Below are 18,434 nucleotides of genomic sequence, written 5' to 3' on the forward strand. Positions count from 1 at the left end.
CCCACGAGGCATGGACTATTCTTGAGCGCTCGTTTGCGGCACAGTCGCAGGCTCGTGTATCTGGGCTCCGTCGCCAACTTGGGGAGTGTCAGAAGCTTGACTCCACCGCCACTGAGTTCTACAACAAAGCCAAGAGTCTCGCCGACACGCTGGCCTCCATTGGACAGCCCCTCACCGACTCCGAGTTCAACTCGTTTATTGTCAATGGTCTTGATGAGGAGTATGACGCCCTAGTCGAGATCATCAATGAGAGAGGCAACTCCACGCCCATGCCAGCACACGAGGTCTTTTCACGCCTCCTGCTTACTGAGCAACGAGTCGAGACGTGCCGATCCAGGGGCAACGGCGCCCTCTCGGCAAATGCCGCCACCAAGGGTGGTCGCTCCTCTGCTTCATCCAGGGCTCCTTCAGGGCAGTCACCACCACCCGCCTCGACCCCTCCTCCTACTGCGACGCTACCAGGGGCTGGCGGTCCACGTGTGTGCCAGCTTTGTGGTCGCGATGGGCACTGGGCCTCGAAGTGTCACAAGCGCTTCCAGCGGGGTTTTCTTGGTCTCGGCAATGACGGGAAGGATACACGCAACTTTGCTCGTCAGGTCGCCATGGCTGATCGTCCGCCGCCGCAGAAGCCACAGGGACACACTCAGTCCTACTCCATTGATCCCCACTGGTACATGGACTCTGGGGCGACAGAGCACCTGACCAGTGAGATGGGGAAGCTTCACACTCGTGAACCCTACCATGGCTCCGACAAGATCCACACCGCCAATGGAGCAGGTATGCACATCTCTCATATTGGTCAAGCATCACTTCTCACTAGACATGCCAATAGGAGTCTTCAACTTCACAATGTTCTTCGAGTTCCATCTGTGACACGTAATCTTCTTTCAGTTCCTAAACTCACTCGTGATAATAATGTGCTTTGTGAATTTCATCCTTTTGATCTTTTTATTAAGGATCGGGGCACGAGGGACATTCTTCTTAGTGGGCGGCTCTGCCAAGGTCTCTATCGTCTGGAGCATCCTGGCGTCGCTCGCGTCTTCAGTGGAGTTCGGGTATCTCCGTCACAGTGGCATGCTCGTCTTGGTCACCCGGCCACACCTATTGTCCGGCATGTTTTGCGTCGTCATGAGCTTCCTAGTGTGTCTAGTAATAAAGATGTAGCAGTGTGTGATGCTTGTCAGCAGGGGAAGAGTAATCAACTTCCTTTTTCGGAGTCCAGTCGTGAGGTGAAACATCCTTTAGAACTTGTGTTTTCAGATGTATGGGGTCCTGCTCAGACTTCTGTTAGTGGTCATAATTACTATATCAGTTTTGTTGATGCTTACAGCCGCTTTACCTGGCTTTATCTTATCAAACGTAAATCTGATGTGTTTGACATTTTTGTTCAGTTCCAAAAACATGTTGAACGCCTTCTCAAGCACAAAATTGTTCATGTTCAGTCGGACTGGGGTGGCGAGTATCGCAACCTCAACTCCTTCTTTCAGTCGCTTGGGATCACTCACCGTTTAGCATGTCCACATACACATCAGCAGAATGGTTCAGTAGAACGTAAGCATCGTCACATTGTTGAAGCTGGTCTGACTCTTTTGGCCCATGCATCTGTTCCGTTTCGTTTTTGGAGTGATGATTTCACCACTGCATGTTTTCTCATCAATCGTACTCCCACTCGTGTTTTGAATATGAAGACTCCCATTGAAGTTCTCCTTAATGAACAACCGGACTACACCTTTCTCAAGGTGTTTGGGTGTGCTTGCTGGCCCCATCTCCGTCCATATAACAAGCGTAAGCTCGAGTTTCGTTCCAAGAAGTGTGTTTTTCTTGGTTATAGCTCTCTTCATAAAGGATACAAATGTCTTCATGTGCCCACTAATCGTGTCTACATCTCTCGGGATGTTGTGTTTGATGAGCATGTTTTTCCCTTTGCCAAACTCCCTGTGTCCACTACCGAGCCACCTATCATGCATTCATCCTCTGTTGCTTCTGACCAATTTGATGATGTTGCATATTCTCCTCTATTGTTGCCTAACCATGGTGCAGGCACTGGTCGTGGGGCTCGTTTGGAGATTCTGGAAGTGCCATCTTCCTCTTCGTCGCCATCGCCTTCATCCTCGGCACCTTCTGTTGTGCATGAGGAGCACATGGCGCCCCTGCATGGCCTCGGTTTCCGTGCTCATGCACGGCCGATCAACGTCCTGGCCCGGTCGCCTCTGGCTTCTGGGCTGCCTTCGCCATCGTCGCGCCCTGCAACCCCGCCGACTGGGCCGGCCTCCTCGGTCCCCGTCTCGCCCAGGGCGTCGGGGCAGTCATCACCAGGCCTGGCCTCGCCCGCCCCTGCCTCGCCCTGGGTGTCTGGGCCCTTCTCCTCAGGGCCGGCCTCGCCTGCTCTCGCCTCACCAGGCCGTCTGGGCCGGTGTCACCGGAGCTGGCCTCGCCCACTCTCGGTTCGCCCATGGCCTCTGAGCCCCTGTCGTCGGGCCAGTCTTCGCCATGCAGCCCGGAGTCGTCTGTCCCGAGCTCGCCTGAGGTGATTCCTGCATCTCCGGCGACCGTCACGTCTCCGTCACCTTCGCCTCCGCCGGCTCCTGCTGCTGCTCTACGTCCACATACGCGCAGTCGGAGTGGCATTTTTCAGCCTAAGCAACGTCACGATGGCACAGTTGCTTGGTTAGCGGCGTGCATGTCTACTGCTCTCGCAGATCCATCCTCTGAGCCACGCACGTATCAAGCTGCTATGCGCATTCCTCATTGGAGAGAGGCCATGGAGCAGGAGTATCAAGCGCTTCTTCGCAATCAGACATGGACTCTTGTTCCTCCACAATCACGGGTAAATGTCATTGATTCCAAATGGGTTTTCAAAGTGAAGAGGCATTCTGATGGGTCCATTGAGCGCTATAAGGCTCGTCTGGTTGCTCGTGGTTTTCGACAGCGTTTTGGACTTGACTATGAAGACACCTTCAGTCCAGTGGTCAAGCCTACTACCATCAGACTTCTTCTCTCTCTGGCTGTTACTCGAGGTTGGTTTCTTCGTCAGCTTGATGTTCAAAATGCTTTTCTTCATAGTGTCTTGGCGGAGGAGGTTTACATGCGCCAGCCTCCGGGTTTCTCTGATCCGGATCGCCCTGATCATCTCTGTCGTCTGTCCAAGGCAATTTATGGTCTGAAGCAGGCTCCTCGTGCTTGGCATGCTTGTCTTGCAATGGCTCTTCGTGCTCATGGTTTTGCATCATCAACTGCTGACTCCTCATTGTTTGTTCTTCAAAGGCCTGAGGTTACTATGTACTTGTTGGTCTATGTAGATGATATCATTTTGGTCAGCTCCTCTCAGTCGGCTGCTACTGCGCTTGTTCGCTCACTTGGTGCTGATTTTGCGGTCAAGGACCTTGGGAAGCTTCATTACTTTCTTGGTGTGGAGGTTACTTCTCGTGCTGCTGGCCTTGTTATGACGCAGAAGAAGTACTCTCTGGATTTGTTGCAGCGAGCTGGGATGCTTAAGTACAAACCGACGACTACACCCATGTCTACCACTGATAAGCTCAATGCTGTTGATGGTGTGCTTCTTTCTTCTTCTGATGCGACAGAGTACAGGAGTATTGTTGGTGGGCTCCAGTACTTGACGATCACGCGACCAGACATTTCCTATGCTGTTAACCGAGTCTGCCAGTATCTGCAGTCACCCCGTGACACTCATTGGTCTGCTGTTAACCGGGTTTTGCGCTATATTCGTTTCACAGTGGCTCATGGTTTGCATATTCGGCCGTCTGACTCTGGTTGTCTTTCAGCATATTCTGATGCAGACTGGGCTGGCAATCCGGATGACAGGCGATCCACGGGGGGTTATGCTGTCTTCTTTGGCTCTAACCTGATTGCCTGGAGTGCTCGGAAACAGGCTACTGTCTCGCGTAGCAGTACTGAGGCTGAGTATAAGGCTGTGGCCAATGCCACATCAGAGATCATCTGGGTACAGTCCTTGCTTCAGGAGTTAAGTATACCCCAATCACAGCCTCCTGTTCTTTGGTGTGATAACATCGGTGCTACATACCTTTCTGCAAATCCGGTATTCCATGCCCGAACGAAACACATTGAAGTTGACTATCACTTTGTGCGTGAACGTGTCTCTCAGAAGCAACTACAGATCAAGTTTATTTCTTCCAAGGATCAACTTGCTGACATCTTCACCAAGCCATTGCCTTTGCCACAGTTTGAGACTTGCAGGCGCAATCTTACCCTTCTAGATTCATTAGAAAGTGGCTAAGATTGAGGGAGGGTGTTAGACTGTATTTACATGTGTATATTGTAACGTTGTATACCACCTCATTATATATATATGTGATAGGCCACCCCTAGAGGGTTGTGCCGGTTCCCCCCAAAGCCTATTGTCTTACAACCCGGCACATGGATTCATCGGTACATGGACTCCACATATCAATACTGCAATACCTCGGAATTTACATGGTTCGTTTCAGATATAAGGCGGGAATGTCGACCAAACTTTGAAAAAAAATTAAACATATCTCATACAGAAAATCCGTGACTGCGGTTGCGTTCATCTTGTCGACTAGCCCCAAAACAAGTATGAAATTGTTGGAACCTACGGTATCTTGAATATATATTTCTTTTATTTCTTAAATACGAATGTGTACTTCAGGTTCATTTTTGTTATTCTGGCATAAAAAAATAGTAGAGGATTGATATTCTGAAGGTTTCGCATACTTGTTATGTCAAGGCTCTAATATTTTCATTGCCAGACTATATTATATAAAGGCATTTATAACTACAATATCTTGATTAGAAAGCTGCCTCTCACCCCCTTGTACAATGCATTGTTTCACTACCTGCCTCTGTGGTCTTTACTGTCGACGTATTATGCATCCACCTTTCCCTGTTCTGCAAAGTTGCATCACTAGCGAACAGAAGACGTCCATATCTACTAGGGAATTAGTACGCCATTTCTTGGAACATGACACGTTCTTAGGAGTTCAAACTTCAGAATGATGTTTGCTTAGAAAAACAAGTTTATTCTCTTCAGTATGTATTGATCTTGTGTTGTGAAATACAGTATAAGGAGGTATCTGATCTCATTCAGCATTGAACTATATATACTTGCAGAGTTGCAGCACTCTTCAAAATGCACGCCAAAGGATTCAATAGCTTCGAGATATTCGAACTAATGTCACCAATGTTGAGAGTATGCACCAATATAAAACCAAATAATGAGAAAAGATTCTGAAGATATTTGAACTCGTGTCACCCTTGTCCAGGGCTCTTTTGGATTCTGAATATGAATTAAAATACCAATTGTTGTCGTGCTCTGCATTATCCTCTGAACAATCAGTTGATTCATCCTTCCGTGCATTAGCATTACGTTGTGATTATTGTACAACTGGTTCTGTTTTAAGGCTGTAACCCAAGGATCAGAGCAGTTATACAAGCGTTTAGTGTAATACACTGCCCTGTGCATTCTGAAGTGTAATATTTCCGATCGTGAGTGCATTTGCCAAGCGGGATCCCACTCGTGCCCACATAGTTTGTGTAAGTTCAGATGGGATCTCTGGTTATTCCCACTAAATGTACTGGGACCAAGTTTTGGCTGAAGGTGGGACGCCCATTATAGTCCTACCTGCAGCCTGACATGGCACCATAGCAGCCAGCTCACTCACCAGTCATGAGCAGACTTGTTAGTTGTTACAATCAACACTACATTGTACAGCTCCAAGTGGTACGTCCTAATCGAAGAAAAAACGGTCCAAGTTGTAGTGTACAGCGATGGGCACTCAAGTCTTCTCTTCTCCCAGCATCGATTTTCCATGTTTTTTCCACAACCATTTTCTCCATGATGGAGACGAGCAAGCTGCTGCTGGACAGACGTATAAAGTTCACTGATGGGAACTGGCAGCACCACTTGAACATCTATCAGCTTCTGCCGTGGGAAATGCAAAACAGCATCTCCTGTGGATATTTTTGTACTATCACTGATTTGATACACTAAACTAGCATCCAGTATTCCAGTGCCGTGCGGAGACCGTCAAGTGAGTTAGGCAGCTAGCACAGATAAGAAGACAGCGACTGCTTAACAAACAGAGGAATGTGAATGCAGAAAACCCCTATAAATATCCAGGCACTCTTAACTCTATAGCACAGATCAAGATAAACAGCTAAGACACGCAACTAGATCCATGGCTGCAGCACCCTCATCTGTCCGCATTTCCATCATCCTACTTCTCCTCCTACTCTCAGTCATCTCCACGTCTTCTTCTTCTTATTATTATTCAGTTCCGGCTAATGGCAGCGACACGGACCTCGCCGCGCTGCTGGCTTTCAAAGCCCAGCTTGCCGACCCTCTCGGTGTATTGGCAGGCAACTGGACTGCCGGCACATCTTTCTGTCACTGGATCGGTGTCTCGTGCAGCCGCCGCCGGCAGCGCATCACTGCTCTAGCCTTCTCGGACACACCCCTCTTTGGATCTTTGGTTCCTCACCTCGGTAACCTCTCTTTCCTCTCTGTTCTTGATATTACCTATGCAAACCTCACCGGTTCCATCCCTCATGAGCTCGGCAGGCTACGTCGGCTTTGGTATCTTCGTCTTGTAGGAAATAGCCTATCAAATGCCATTCCTACATCCCTAGGGAATCTCAGAGGGCTCGAGTCAATTAATCTAAGTTATAACCAACTCACCGGCCAAATCCCTCCCGAGTTGTTAATTCGTATGCCGAAACTTGAGACGATTTTTCTGGCTGGGAACAAATTAAGTGGCCAAATACCATCCAATCTATTTGATAACACACCTTCATTGAGAGTCATCAACTTTGACACCAATAGGCTCTCGGGCCAAATTTCCCCTGAGTTGTTATTTCGTCTGCGTAAACTTGAGATGTTTTCCCTATCTGAAAATGACTTGAGTGGCCAAATACCACCGCACCTATTCAGTTACACGCCTTCCTTGAGGAAAATCTACTTTAACAACAACATGATCTCTGGCCAGATCCCACCTAAGTTGTTAAGTTGTCTAGGGAAACTTGAGGTAATTGCTATGTATCAAAATGAACTGAGTGGCCAAATACCACCCAATTTGTTCAATAGCACGCCTGCTCTGAGCTACATTTACTTCCACAATAACAAACTCTCGGGCCAGATCCCTCCTGATATGCTACTACCTCTTCATAACCTTAGATATATTACTCTGTCTGAAAATGAGCTGAGTGGTCAAATACCTCCTTATTTGTTCAATAACACACCGTCCTTGGAGTACATTGAATTTGGAAACAACAGCCTATCAGGTCCCATTCCACAAACAATATACAACAAGTCCATGTTGCAATACATTTCATTCGGGAACAACAACCATATTGGAACGATTCCAAACAATCATAGTTTTAGCCTCCCAATGTTGCAAACTCTTAACCTCGGTCCAAACAAATTTACCGGTAGGATTTCATTGGGGATTGCATCATGTCAATATCTCGAAGAACTATTTTTGAATGACAATTCTTTTTTGGATGTTGTTCCCTTATGGTTAGGTAGATTGCAACACCTCAAATATCTTTCGTTGGGTGGAAATAACCTTGTAGGCTTGATCCCAGCTGCTATCGGCAATCTCACTAGTCTTATTGCGCTGGACCTATCTCACTGCAACCTCAAAGGAAACATTCCACTAGAATTAGGGCTAATGCAAAAGCTTTCCTATCTTCATCTTGGATCAAATGAACTTACTGGTACAATTCAACCTTCCCTCGGTAATTTATCCAAGTTGAATTTCCTCTATTTGGATAAGAATAAATTATCCGGCTTAGTACCACCAAAACTTGGCAACATAGCAACATTGGAAAGGTTTATTCTACAAAGGAACTATCTAGAGGGAAATGTGGAGTTCTTATCTGGTTTATCTAATAGCAGAAGCCTCCAACTGATTGATGTATCGAGTAATTCTTTCACGGGTGCCCTCTCTGACTATGTAGGAAACCTCACTTCACAGTTAATCACATTCGTTGTATCTGATAACAAGTTGGTAGGTGGAGTTCCAACAACAATTTCAAACATAAGTAGCATAGAATGGATAGATCTTTCTAATAACCAAATCATCGAACCAATTCCAGAATCTATCACTATGTTACAAAATCTTGTGTTGCTTGATCTCTCTAGCAATAACATTTTGAGTGCTATACCAATAGAAATGGGCAAGCTTGGGAGTCTACAACGGTTGTTTCTCGAAAGAAACAAATTATTTGGAGCTATACCAAGTAGCTTCAGTAATCTCAGTAGTTTAGAGAAAATCGATTTGTCCAATAACCAGTTATGTTCAATGGTACCTGAAAGCCTATTCAGCCTTGATAAGCTTGTCGAACTCAACCTTTCTTTCAATTCTTTTGTCGGTGCACTACCGCTGGATGTTTCTCGACTAATACAAACATATCAAATGGACCTTTCTTCTAACTTCTTCCTAGGAAGCATCCCACAGTCAATTGGACAACTTAAGATGCTAGCCTATTTAAATCTATCACACAACTCATTCGGAGGCCCAATAGAAAACCCACTTCAAAAGCTAACTAACTTAGTATCATTGGACCTATCCTTCAATAACCTCTCTGGTACCATTCCTATGTTCCTTGCAAACTTTACCAACTTGACTACATTGAATCTCTCATTCAATAGACTAGAAGGACAAATACCAGAGGGTGGTGTTTTCTCAAACCTCCTATTGCAATCTTTGACTGGGAATGCTGGGCTATGTGGCGCTCCACGCCTAGGATTTTTGCCATGTGTTGACGAATCTCATTCAACTAACAAACTATCGCTAGAATTTCTACTTCCCATAGCCATGGTTGTTTTTGGCTGTATTGCTACCTGCTTATACCTATGGATTAACAAAAAACACAAGAACAAGAGAGGGGTCAAAATGTATGTTGATCCAACTGATGGAATAGGCCATCAGATCGTCTCGTACCGTGAGATCACTCAGGCCACAAATAATTTCAACGAAGATAACATGTTGGGGTCCGGAAGTTTTGGAAAAGTCTTCAAGGGGCAATTGAGTGGTTTGGTAGTCGCGATAAAAGTTCTTGACATGCAACTGGACCAGGCCATGAGAAGCTTTGACGTTGAGTGTAGTGTGCTTCGCATGGCACGACACCGCAATCTAATACGAATACTCAACACGTGTTCCAACCTAGACTTTAGAGCACTTGTATTTCAATACATGCCAAATGGCAGTTTAGAGATGCTATTGCACCGGTCTCAGAGTACAGTGCACTTGGGTTTCCTCGAGAGGCTCAATATCATGCTCGACGTGTCGATGGCAATAGAGTATCTGCATCATCAGCATTACGAAGTGATTTTGCACTGTGACTTGAAGCCGAGCAACGTGTTGTTTGACGCGGACATGACCGCACATGTGTCAGACTTCGGCATTGCAAGGTTGCTTCTAGGTGATGACAACTCCATAATTTCTACAAGCATGCCTGGAACAGTGGGCTACATGGCACCAGGTACTCAACTAGGACCTAAGAAATGACAGACAAGTTCGACATATATATGCATATATATACTAATATATATATATATATATATATATATATATATATATATATATATATATTGTTTTTTGTTTCTTGTGTAGAGTACGGATCTCTTGGAAAAGCATCACGGAAGAGCGATGTGTTCAGCTACGGGATCATGCTCCTAGAAGTCTTCACTAGAAGAAGACCCACTGATGCTATGTTTGGAGGTGAATTAACCCTTAGGCAGTGGGTTCACCATGCATTTCCCACAGAGCTTATGGGTGTTGTGGATGACCAGATACTACAAGGCTGCTTTTCTAGCTACGACTTGGCCAATGGATTTCTTGTGCCAGTATTTGAGCTAGGTTTGCTCTGTTGCAGCGACTCGCCTGACGAGAGAACAACGATAAGCAACGTGGTTGTGAGGTTGAAGAATATCAAAGCAGAGTACACCAAAAAGGCAGCAACGACATCACGTGGTGTGGCACAACAATTGATCTCCCATGCTCCTCCCTCTCGCTCAGTGCTCATCGAGGACAATGAGAGGCCATCAACGACTAGCTAGCTCCATCCAGCATATGTGTACTTTCAATAAGTTTAATTTCAAAAATGGTGGAATAAATCCCATAGTAGTTAGTAAAGTAAACCAAGAGCCCATTACATACAGCAAACCAGGTGCTAGAAGGGAACCTTATGTTACCTTTCAACGGGAGCTGGAAGGGATCCTTTTTTATGTAACCATGTAAAGATAAATGTACGATACAACACAATAAAAGGTCATATGCAACTGTTTACTGCCTAGAACATATCTAAAAAATATGGAGCTCTTTAATGCCCAGGACCTTGATGCAGAAAACAAAGTGATTACAAAACTACAAGAAAAAGCAATAGATAATCAGATGGACTCTTTTGAACAAACTTTCAGAATTGGGTAATTTATGAGAAATCGCCATTTGGATGTTCAAAAGGGAAGCACATGAATGGAAGACCAAAGCAAACCTGCTACATCACCCAGAATTAACATTCAAAACCAGAGATGTGTAGCACACTGAAGGGGACAGTACCAAGCAGTAGGTTTTTTTTTTCTCATTACAGTTTTTTTGGGCACAGACCAAAATGGCCGGTACAATTGATATGGCAATGACAAGAGAAAGAAATCGAGTTACCTGGCTATTACCGACCAAACTCTCCTAACCATGATAATAACTCATCACAGCCTGCAGATCCAGCTTGTGCTCATATGGTGTATTTCTACCGTATATATTCATGCTACTTGTACTAATCACAGCTTGTGCTCATGGAACTTGTACTTGTCTCATCACAAACACTGCATGCTGCCGTCTGTTTGATCCCAGGAAGTTCATGTTCGTACATATTAGGAAGCCCATCATCGACAACAGCTAGCTATTCCATGTTGCTATTTGCTACCTTCGACATCTTGAGGCTTCAGTTTGTGACCCAACCGTAATTTAGAAACTGGTGTTTCTGGTGATCCCTGGATACAATTGAGATGTTGACCTAAGACTGCTGTCAATCCTACAGTACTGAGATTCTTGCACTATTTTAGAACCAACCTAGCTATTTTCCATCAATATAGACTGTCCAATTAATCCAAGGAAGGACATGTAAAATAGAGGCTGTTATTTTTATACAGTTCAAACATTATATTGACCATTCTCGAGTGTCATTATCTTGCAAAAGCCGTTGAAACAGATAACTTTCCATCTCAGAAAAGCAACAACCAATTAAGTCACTACCAGAATAAACCCCTATGCCTACGGCCCAGGCCGTAGGCATAGCCCTGATTCCCGTCGGGATAGGCCTATGCCGACGGCCCCCGTAGGCATAGGGCCGTCGGCATAATATACGTCGGCGTATCTCGGTATGCCGTCGGCATAGAAAAGCCGTCGGCATAGATAATTTGCCGACGGTGTCCGTACATCTATGCCGACGGCCGGGGCCGTCGGCAACATTCCACGCTAACGGTGGCCGCCGTCAAGTGCCGCCCATAGAGGAGACGCCATGTGGCAGGGCTATGCCTACGGCCTAGCCGTCGGCATTGATTTGAAACTATGCCTACGGCTAGGCCGTAGGCATAACCCTGCCATGTGGCGGCGTCTGCTAGCTCCGTGGGCACGGCTATGCCTACGGCGTAGCCGTCGGAATAGATTTGAAACTATGCCTACGGCTAGGCCGTAGGCATAGCCATGCCACGTGGCGGCGTCTACTAGCTCCGTGGGCAGGCTATGCCTACAGCTTGGCCGTCGGCATATGTCTAAATCTATTCCTACGGCTATGCCGTAGGCATAGGTGCCAGGCTATGCCGACGGCGTAACGGTAGGCATAGTTTAGATATATGCCGACGGCCTAACTATAGGCATAGGCTCCACGTGTCGTCCTCTGGTACCTCATGGTAACCCTATGCCTACGGCTAAGCCGTAGGCATAGTTTCCGTTTAATTTTTTTTCCTTTTTTCTGTTTGGTTTCAATTCAAATTCACAGCATATATATATGATGAAATAGACATACACAACATATATAAGTATCATCCTCACAACAAACACCATCACAACAATATAAGTATCATGACAAACATAACCATCATCACAAACATAAGCATCTAAAGAAGCACACAAGTCATCTAAAAGATCACAAGTCATCTAAAAGACCACAAGTCATCTAAAGACCACAAGTTTATGATCACCACCACGGTCACCCAAAGGCTTAAGCGCCAGGACATCCACCACCACCGCTAAGTCCGCCGAAGCCTAGGCATGTTGACGACCTTGCGTAGGAAACCCACGCCGTCAGCCTTCCCCTTGCCCAATGTTCCACAAACCTGCATTGAAAAGAGAATAAACAATTAGTACATTAAAAATGAAGGAAAAGGCATAATAATAAGGAATAATAAACACATTAATAAAAAGCATAAAAAGGCATATTCCTAAACCATAGAAAAAAGACTTGAAACGTACATCTGCTAGAACCCATATGAATCATCACTGTTGTAACCTCTTTCTTGGTCAGTCTCATCATCACTATCAATCATATCATCTTCGTTGTCTGACGGAGGTGGAGGCTCTTCCTCGTCGTCAGCATCTTCGTTTAGCTTTTCTAGCATAAGTATGTCATTTTCATTGACAATGGCTCACCATCATTCCGTGCATCGTCATCGTTTGGATCCACATCATCTCACCCAATGGTCTAGCGTCATCGTTTCTAACCACATCATCATCATCAGGTTGCTCTTGATAGAACACTCCCTCGTATGTCATGGGGTTAATGTTGTAGTAATCGTCTTCGTTCGGGTTCGGTAGCTTACCATGTGGCGACACCTTGAACACAACTTCCCAACCCTTTAGGTACTCTTTCTGGCATGGGTAAGGCAGATAATATACTTGTGTAGCTTGGGTAGCCGCAATGAAGAGATCGGCTCCGGCGTAGACGGTTGATGGTTTAACTTCGACCAAACCAATGGAAGGCGTATGTTTTACCCCCTCCCGTGGATCGAACCATCGACATTTGAACACAGACAGATTTAGGGTCTCGCGCCCCTGGTGGAATTTAATCTCGTATATATTTTGTACCCTTTCGTAGTAGTCTACTGAATTTTGACCGGGGGTGTACACTCCGGTATTTATAGTTTTGGGATCAGGCCGGCTGTTCTGGTGCTCCTCTGTATGGAAGCGATACCCATTCACATCATACTTTTTACATGTCATGACGGCAGGGTCAAAACCCATGGAAACCCATCTCAATTCATCATCCATAGATATGTTCGGATCTTTTCCCTACAAGTATAATTGAAATTGTTGCGTGCATTAGTTAACTAATAAATGTTGAACTAGGTATTTAATAGTGGAGTGTGGAAAATTACTTTCTCCATGAACCAAGCAACAAAATTTTTACGTCCAGGGTTTCCATGACGGAGAAGAGTAAGTGCCTCCGCCTCAGTAGGAGGATTCATTCCCGTCCATTCCTCTTGAACGAAATCACTAAAAAAAAGAAAAGCGGTGTTAGACCGGGACTAAGTGAACATAGAACATGATGATGTGGAAGACATAAAGGAATGGTGTAGTGGTATTACCTCATCCACACTTCCTCAACTTCCTTGATGTTGTGTAAGATATAGAACATGAGGTCCTCCCACTCTTGCCGTGGCATGTTATAACATTTCGAGGCCCCAGCCCTCCCACCTTGTGCGTTGAATAGATGGAGCCTGGGTTGATACTTGGGCTCTTCTATATTGTATCGATGCACCTTGTTATGCAGATGGGGAACATGGTCTGGATAGTATGATGTCCTGAGGTCTGCCACCTCCTCTGGGATAACTGCCTCAGCTATGGAAGCTTCAATCTTAGCTTTCGGAGATGCTTGTTCTGTCTCTCAGGGCCGTACTGCCAGCGATTCTGCACAGGCCCCCCCAACAATACCTCGTTCGCGAGGTGCAGAATGAGATGTGTCATCGGAGTAAAGAAGCCTGGCGGAAAGATCTTCTCTAGCTTGACTATCAACTCCGGTGCCTTCTTATGCAATTTTTCAATCACGTCTTTACTTACTTCTTTAGCACAGAGCGTGCGGAAGAAATGGCTTAGCTCGGCAAGCACTCGCCAGACATGCTCAGGGACATAGCCTCGAACCATCACCGGCATTATCCGCTCAATCCATACATGATAGTCATGACTCTTCAGGCCGGTCACTTTTCCCGTTGAAAGATTGACTCCCTTACTTATATTCGATGCATAACCATCGGTGAACTTCAAAATGTGTTTCAGCCAGATAAGTACTTCCTTTTTTCTGGCGGTTTAAGGACAAAGTCAGCATCTGGCTTGAACCAGTTTTTTCGACCGCCTGTTGGAGGCTTCATGTTCAGACGTGGTCTATCACAAATTCTCTGTTGATCGGCTCTAGCTTTAACGTTATCCTTCGTCTTATCTGGAATGTTGAGGATCATATGGAAAAGGGACTCTGCCACATTCTTTTCGGTGTGCATCACATCGATATTGTAAGGAAGTTTGAGGTCCTTGAAATAGGGAAGCTGCGAGAAGGGGGTAATGTGAGTCCAATTGTGCGTCTCACCATATCCCTCGAAGCCTTTGGCTTTGGCTTTGCCTTTGCCTTTGACTTTAGGCTGGAGAGCTTTTAGCTGAGCAAGAACATCTGCCCCCGAAAATGTTGGAATCTCGGTTACTTCATGAACAACCCGGCCTTTCGTGAAGTTCTCCTTGTCTTCCCTGTCTGGATGGTCTGGAGGGAGGAACTGTCGATGCAGGTCAAAGGCTACATACTTGCCACCCTTACTCAGCCAAATCATTCGCAGAGCCTGCATGCACACTGGGCATGGCATCTTCCCACTTGTACACCATCCACAGAATAGAGCGTAGCCGGGAAAGTCATGCATGCAATAGTGCAACCAAACTTTCATCAAGAAATTTCTCTGCAGATCCCGGTCGTATGTCAACCTCGGAAAGTACCAAGAATGGTGCAAAGCATCCACCAACGGCTGCATAAACACACCCAGTTGCTTCCCCGGATAATCAGGCCCCGGAATGATGAGCGACAAGAACATGGTCTTGCGTTGCATTAGGGCACCGGGAGGAAGATTGAGCGGAATTACAAATACGGGCCAGCAGCTGTATGGATTGGACGACATACCATATGGATTCAACCCATCACCTGATATGGCTATTCTGACATTCCCAGCCTCGGCTGCTTCCTCGGGGTATTCTTCATCGAACGACTTCCATGCTTCCCCTTCCGATGCATGTACGATTTTTTTTGGATTGTACCTTATACCTTCCTTGTGCCACTTCATCATTTTGGCAGACTCCTCCGTGATGAAAAGGCGTTGCAGTCTTTTTATAAAATCAAGATACCGAAGAACCTTAACGGGGATGGCTAGCTGCCTTTTCTCACCATCCTCACCGACCACCTCAATGTACCGAGACGAACCGCACTGCCTATAGTACTTGTCATCCGCATACTCGTGCCTAAACAAAAGGCAATTCTTCGGGCAAACATCTATTTTCTCATAATCCATAGAGAGTGCCTTTATGATTTTCTTTATATCGTACATGTTTTTCGGCAGTTCATGACCCTCAGGGAGGCTGTTAGCCCATACTCCCAAGAATGCTTCGAAGCATTTCTGGCTACAGCCGTACTCAGCCTTGACTGCAATCAATTGTGAGATGGCATCCAACTGGGATATTTTTGCACCCGCATAAAGAGGTTTCTTCGACGAGGCCAAGACCTCCAAGAAGGCCTTTGCGGTTGCCTCCGGCTCGTCCGGTTCATTCTCTGAAGGTGTTGCATGTGCCGTTTCTGCAGCAATGACATCATCTAGCATGTCCCTGACCCCGTCGTCCACATAACCATCGATGCGTTGTCGCATCACCTCCTCTCTTCCACGGTCCTGCTCGGCTAAGTTTATCGGCGGCATGTCAAAGTTTGGCATATATCCATGTGTGCGAAGGTGGTCAGTCATGTCCTTCTGATTTTTACGGTGACGTCTGGCACATCTCGCACAGGGGCATGGTGGGATAATTCTCATTGGACTACGGAATATCTCCTTCAAATACACATCGGTTTTTGCGATCCACTCTGATGTTACTCGATTCCGACGGATAAAACCACTGTACATCCACTGATTATCTGCCATCCTCTGCTTTATTGGGAGCCACACAACAAAATTAAGGATTCATTTAAATTAATCACATCAAATTTTCATTTTCTACGGCGTGGACGGCAATGAATCCACCTACATCTCTAATAGGTAAAGATGGGTCCTAATCCCACCCGACGATGTGTAGATTGGGTACGTTGTCCATGCTCTACCCTGTTCCGAGACAAAATTTCGGCAGCACCTCCCCGCTGTTCTCCAGATACACGTCGCGGCTAATAGCCGAGAGGATGTGCTCCAAAGAACAACGGGGAGGCGCCACCGAAATCCTGTCTCGGACCAGGGTAGAGCATGAACAACGTACCCAATCTACACATCCTCGGACTGTCCGTGGAAAACGCTGGACAATCCGAAAGAGCTGCAGTGATAAATATGCAATTGAATGCATATTTATCGATGCAACCATTTCGGACGGGAGACGCCTAGGTTACGCGACTTGACGAGAAAAGAAAATCTAGTGACATGATTATTAAGATGGATTCGTAGCTCACCCTCGACTGTAGACGAAGTAGTCAAACAGCGACGAAATCACAGACCAATGCCTTCGATGACGATGACTCCAAAGATATGCAACACCAGAAAGCCTGTAAATTTTACCAACAAAAAAACTTAGATCATCAAGTGTCAAAAAAACTTAGATCATCAAGTGTCAAAAAAGATTCATCATTATTTTGTAGCAAGACCATCATGAACAAAAAACCACTCATCACGAAGATGCGACACAATAAAGAATGCTAATCCACCGTGGCAAAAGTATATATATCATCTCATCGTCGTGGAAGTATACATATCATTATATATTATATAAGTAATCTTAACTTGGTAATCAAACTTGGTACATTTGTATATTGGGAGACAGCCATAATGAAAACTCCAAGCAAGTAAACTACTGTAACTAATAGGAGGTCCAAATCGATGTAAAATTTGGGTCTTGCCAATGCTCTCTAGTCCCTAGCTTCTCCTGTGCACACACCACACCATATTTCTTTACTTTTTCGTGATGAAAAACTAAAGCTGCTGTAGTGCTATTCCAAATCGATGTAAAATATCCAAATACTAACAGTATATATATCAAAGCACCAAATTGACTTATTATATATCCAAGCACTAACAGTAGGTAAAAAACTAACAATATGTATATATCCAAGCACTAACAGTAGGTATATATCAAATTGACTCATTATCCAAGCACTAACAGCAGGTAAAAAGGTAAAAAAAAAGGAAAAAATCAGTAGCAGAGGACGCCGGACCGCCGGAGCCGGTGCTCACCAGTAGCAGAGGGCCGGCAAGGGGGCGCCGGACCGCCAGAGCCGCGGCCACGGCCACCTCACCAGCAGCTCCGGGGCAGGAAGGGGGTGTGGATGACGGGGCCGGGAAGGGGGCAGGGACGACCGGGCCGGTGCGGGGATGGGGCCGGGCGGGGACGGCCGACGGCGATGCGGGGCGGGCGGGGACGGCCGGCGGCAGTGCAGGGCGGAGACGGACGGCGGCGGTGCGGGATGGGGAAGGACGGCGGCGGTGCGGAGCGGAGACGGGGGCGCGCGGTGCAAGGCGGGGACGGGGGCGCGCCGGCGCAGAAGGGGGCGGCGGCGGCGAAGATCAAGGGCGGCGTCGGGGTGGATCGAGCGGCGTGGAGGCACGAGTGGTCGGGGCGAGGTGGATAAGGCACGAGTGGCCTTTTTTTTGCGATGACTTTTTTTGCGAGCACTTTTTTTTGTCTAAATTGTGTAGAACTCACAGACTACATAGCTAATCAGTTTTTTTTTGCGAGCACGATGGTTTGGAAGATAGGAATAAATTTCATTTCCTGTCAGAACATTGATCAGTTTAATGACTAAACAAACCGGAATAGACAAAATTAAAATGCCACTGTTGAGGAAAAAGAAAAATATTATGGATAACTAATAGCTACGTGCAAGGGGGGCCACACCACGGAGCCCCAAGAAGGGTGTCTATGCATGCCACAACACTTTCACACATGCATCAGGAGTCGTGCGATGTTTCGGTGGCATAGCTACGCCCCGAAGGTCACCCCGACTCCCAGTTGACCAGGAGTTCGAGCCCTTTGACTTTTGTCGTACGGGCCTTGACCAGTGGTCTCTTCCACCTGGTTGCGATAGGTCAGCCCATAGCAACATCCCCGAACACGATCTGGACACAACCCACCACTAGATTCCCTCTAATTCTACCGCACCCACACGATTCCCCCTCCAAGTGACGACGGCACTGCCGTCCGTGGAAGGGGGGCCACACCACGGAG

The 18,434-nt window shown here is 46.3% G+C and overlaps 2 protein-coding genes across 2 annotated transcripts in view; one reads left to right on the forward strand and one right to left on the reverse strand.

Moving 5' to 3' along the window:
• Positions 1-2,734: 2,734 nt before the first annotated feature.
• Positions 2,735-10,289, forward strand: LOC119284227 (probable LRR receptor-like serine/threonine-protein kinase At3g47570). Its single transcript, XM_037563437.1, has 5 exons — positions 2,735-3,578; positions 4,056-4,234; positions 5,995-6,029; positions 6,137-9,483; positions 9,615-10,289. Exons 1-5 carry the CDS (start codon positions 2,735-2,737, stop codon positions 10,058-10,060), a joined length of 4,851 nt encoding a protein of 1,616 aa, XP_037419334.1. The 3' UTR covers positions 10,061-10,289.
• A 1,761-nt stretch (positions 10,290-12,050) lies between these two features.
• The window catches only part of LOC119288143, a 12,376-nt gene continuing 5,992 nt past the window's right edge, over positions 12,051-18,434 (reverse strand). The window contains exons 3-4 of the mRNA XM_037567769.1: positions 16,666-16,758; positions 12,051-12,334 (exon numbers count right to left, since the gene is read on the reverse strand). Of these exons, the coding sequence (XP_037423666.1) occupies positions 12,220-12,334; positions 16,666-16,758 (208 nt within the window). The 3' untranslated portion in view covers positions 12,051-12,219. The remainder of the gene's footprint in view (positions 12,335-16,665; positions 16,759-18,434) is intronic.

Source organism: Triticum dicoccoides, chromosome 4A (genome assembly GCF_002162155.2).
Source record: "Triticum dicoccoides isolate Atlit2015 ecotype Zavitan chromosome 4A, WEW_v2.0, whole genome shotgun sequence".
Lineage (NCBI taxonomy): Eukaryota > Viridiplantae > Streptophyta > Magnoliopsida > Poales > Poaceae > Triticum > Triticum dicoccoides.

What these genes read in the sequence shown, in the direction of transcription:
- LOC119284227 (XM_037563437.1), top strand. Translation starts at nt 2,735, where the DNA reads ATGCGCATTCCTCATTGGAGAGAGGCCATGGAGCAGGAGTATCAAGCG. An exon ending in GGCGCAATCTTACCCTTCTA is followed by an intron (nt 4,235 to 5,994) that starts GATTCATTAGAA and finishes ACACTAAACTAG; the next exon opens with CATCCAGTATTCCAGTGCCG. An exon ending in TGCCGTGCGGAGACCGTCAA is followed by an intron (nt 6,030 to 6,136) that starts GTGAGTTAGGCA and finishes TTAACTCTATAG; the next exon opens with CACAGATCAAGATAAACAGC.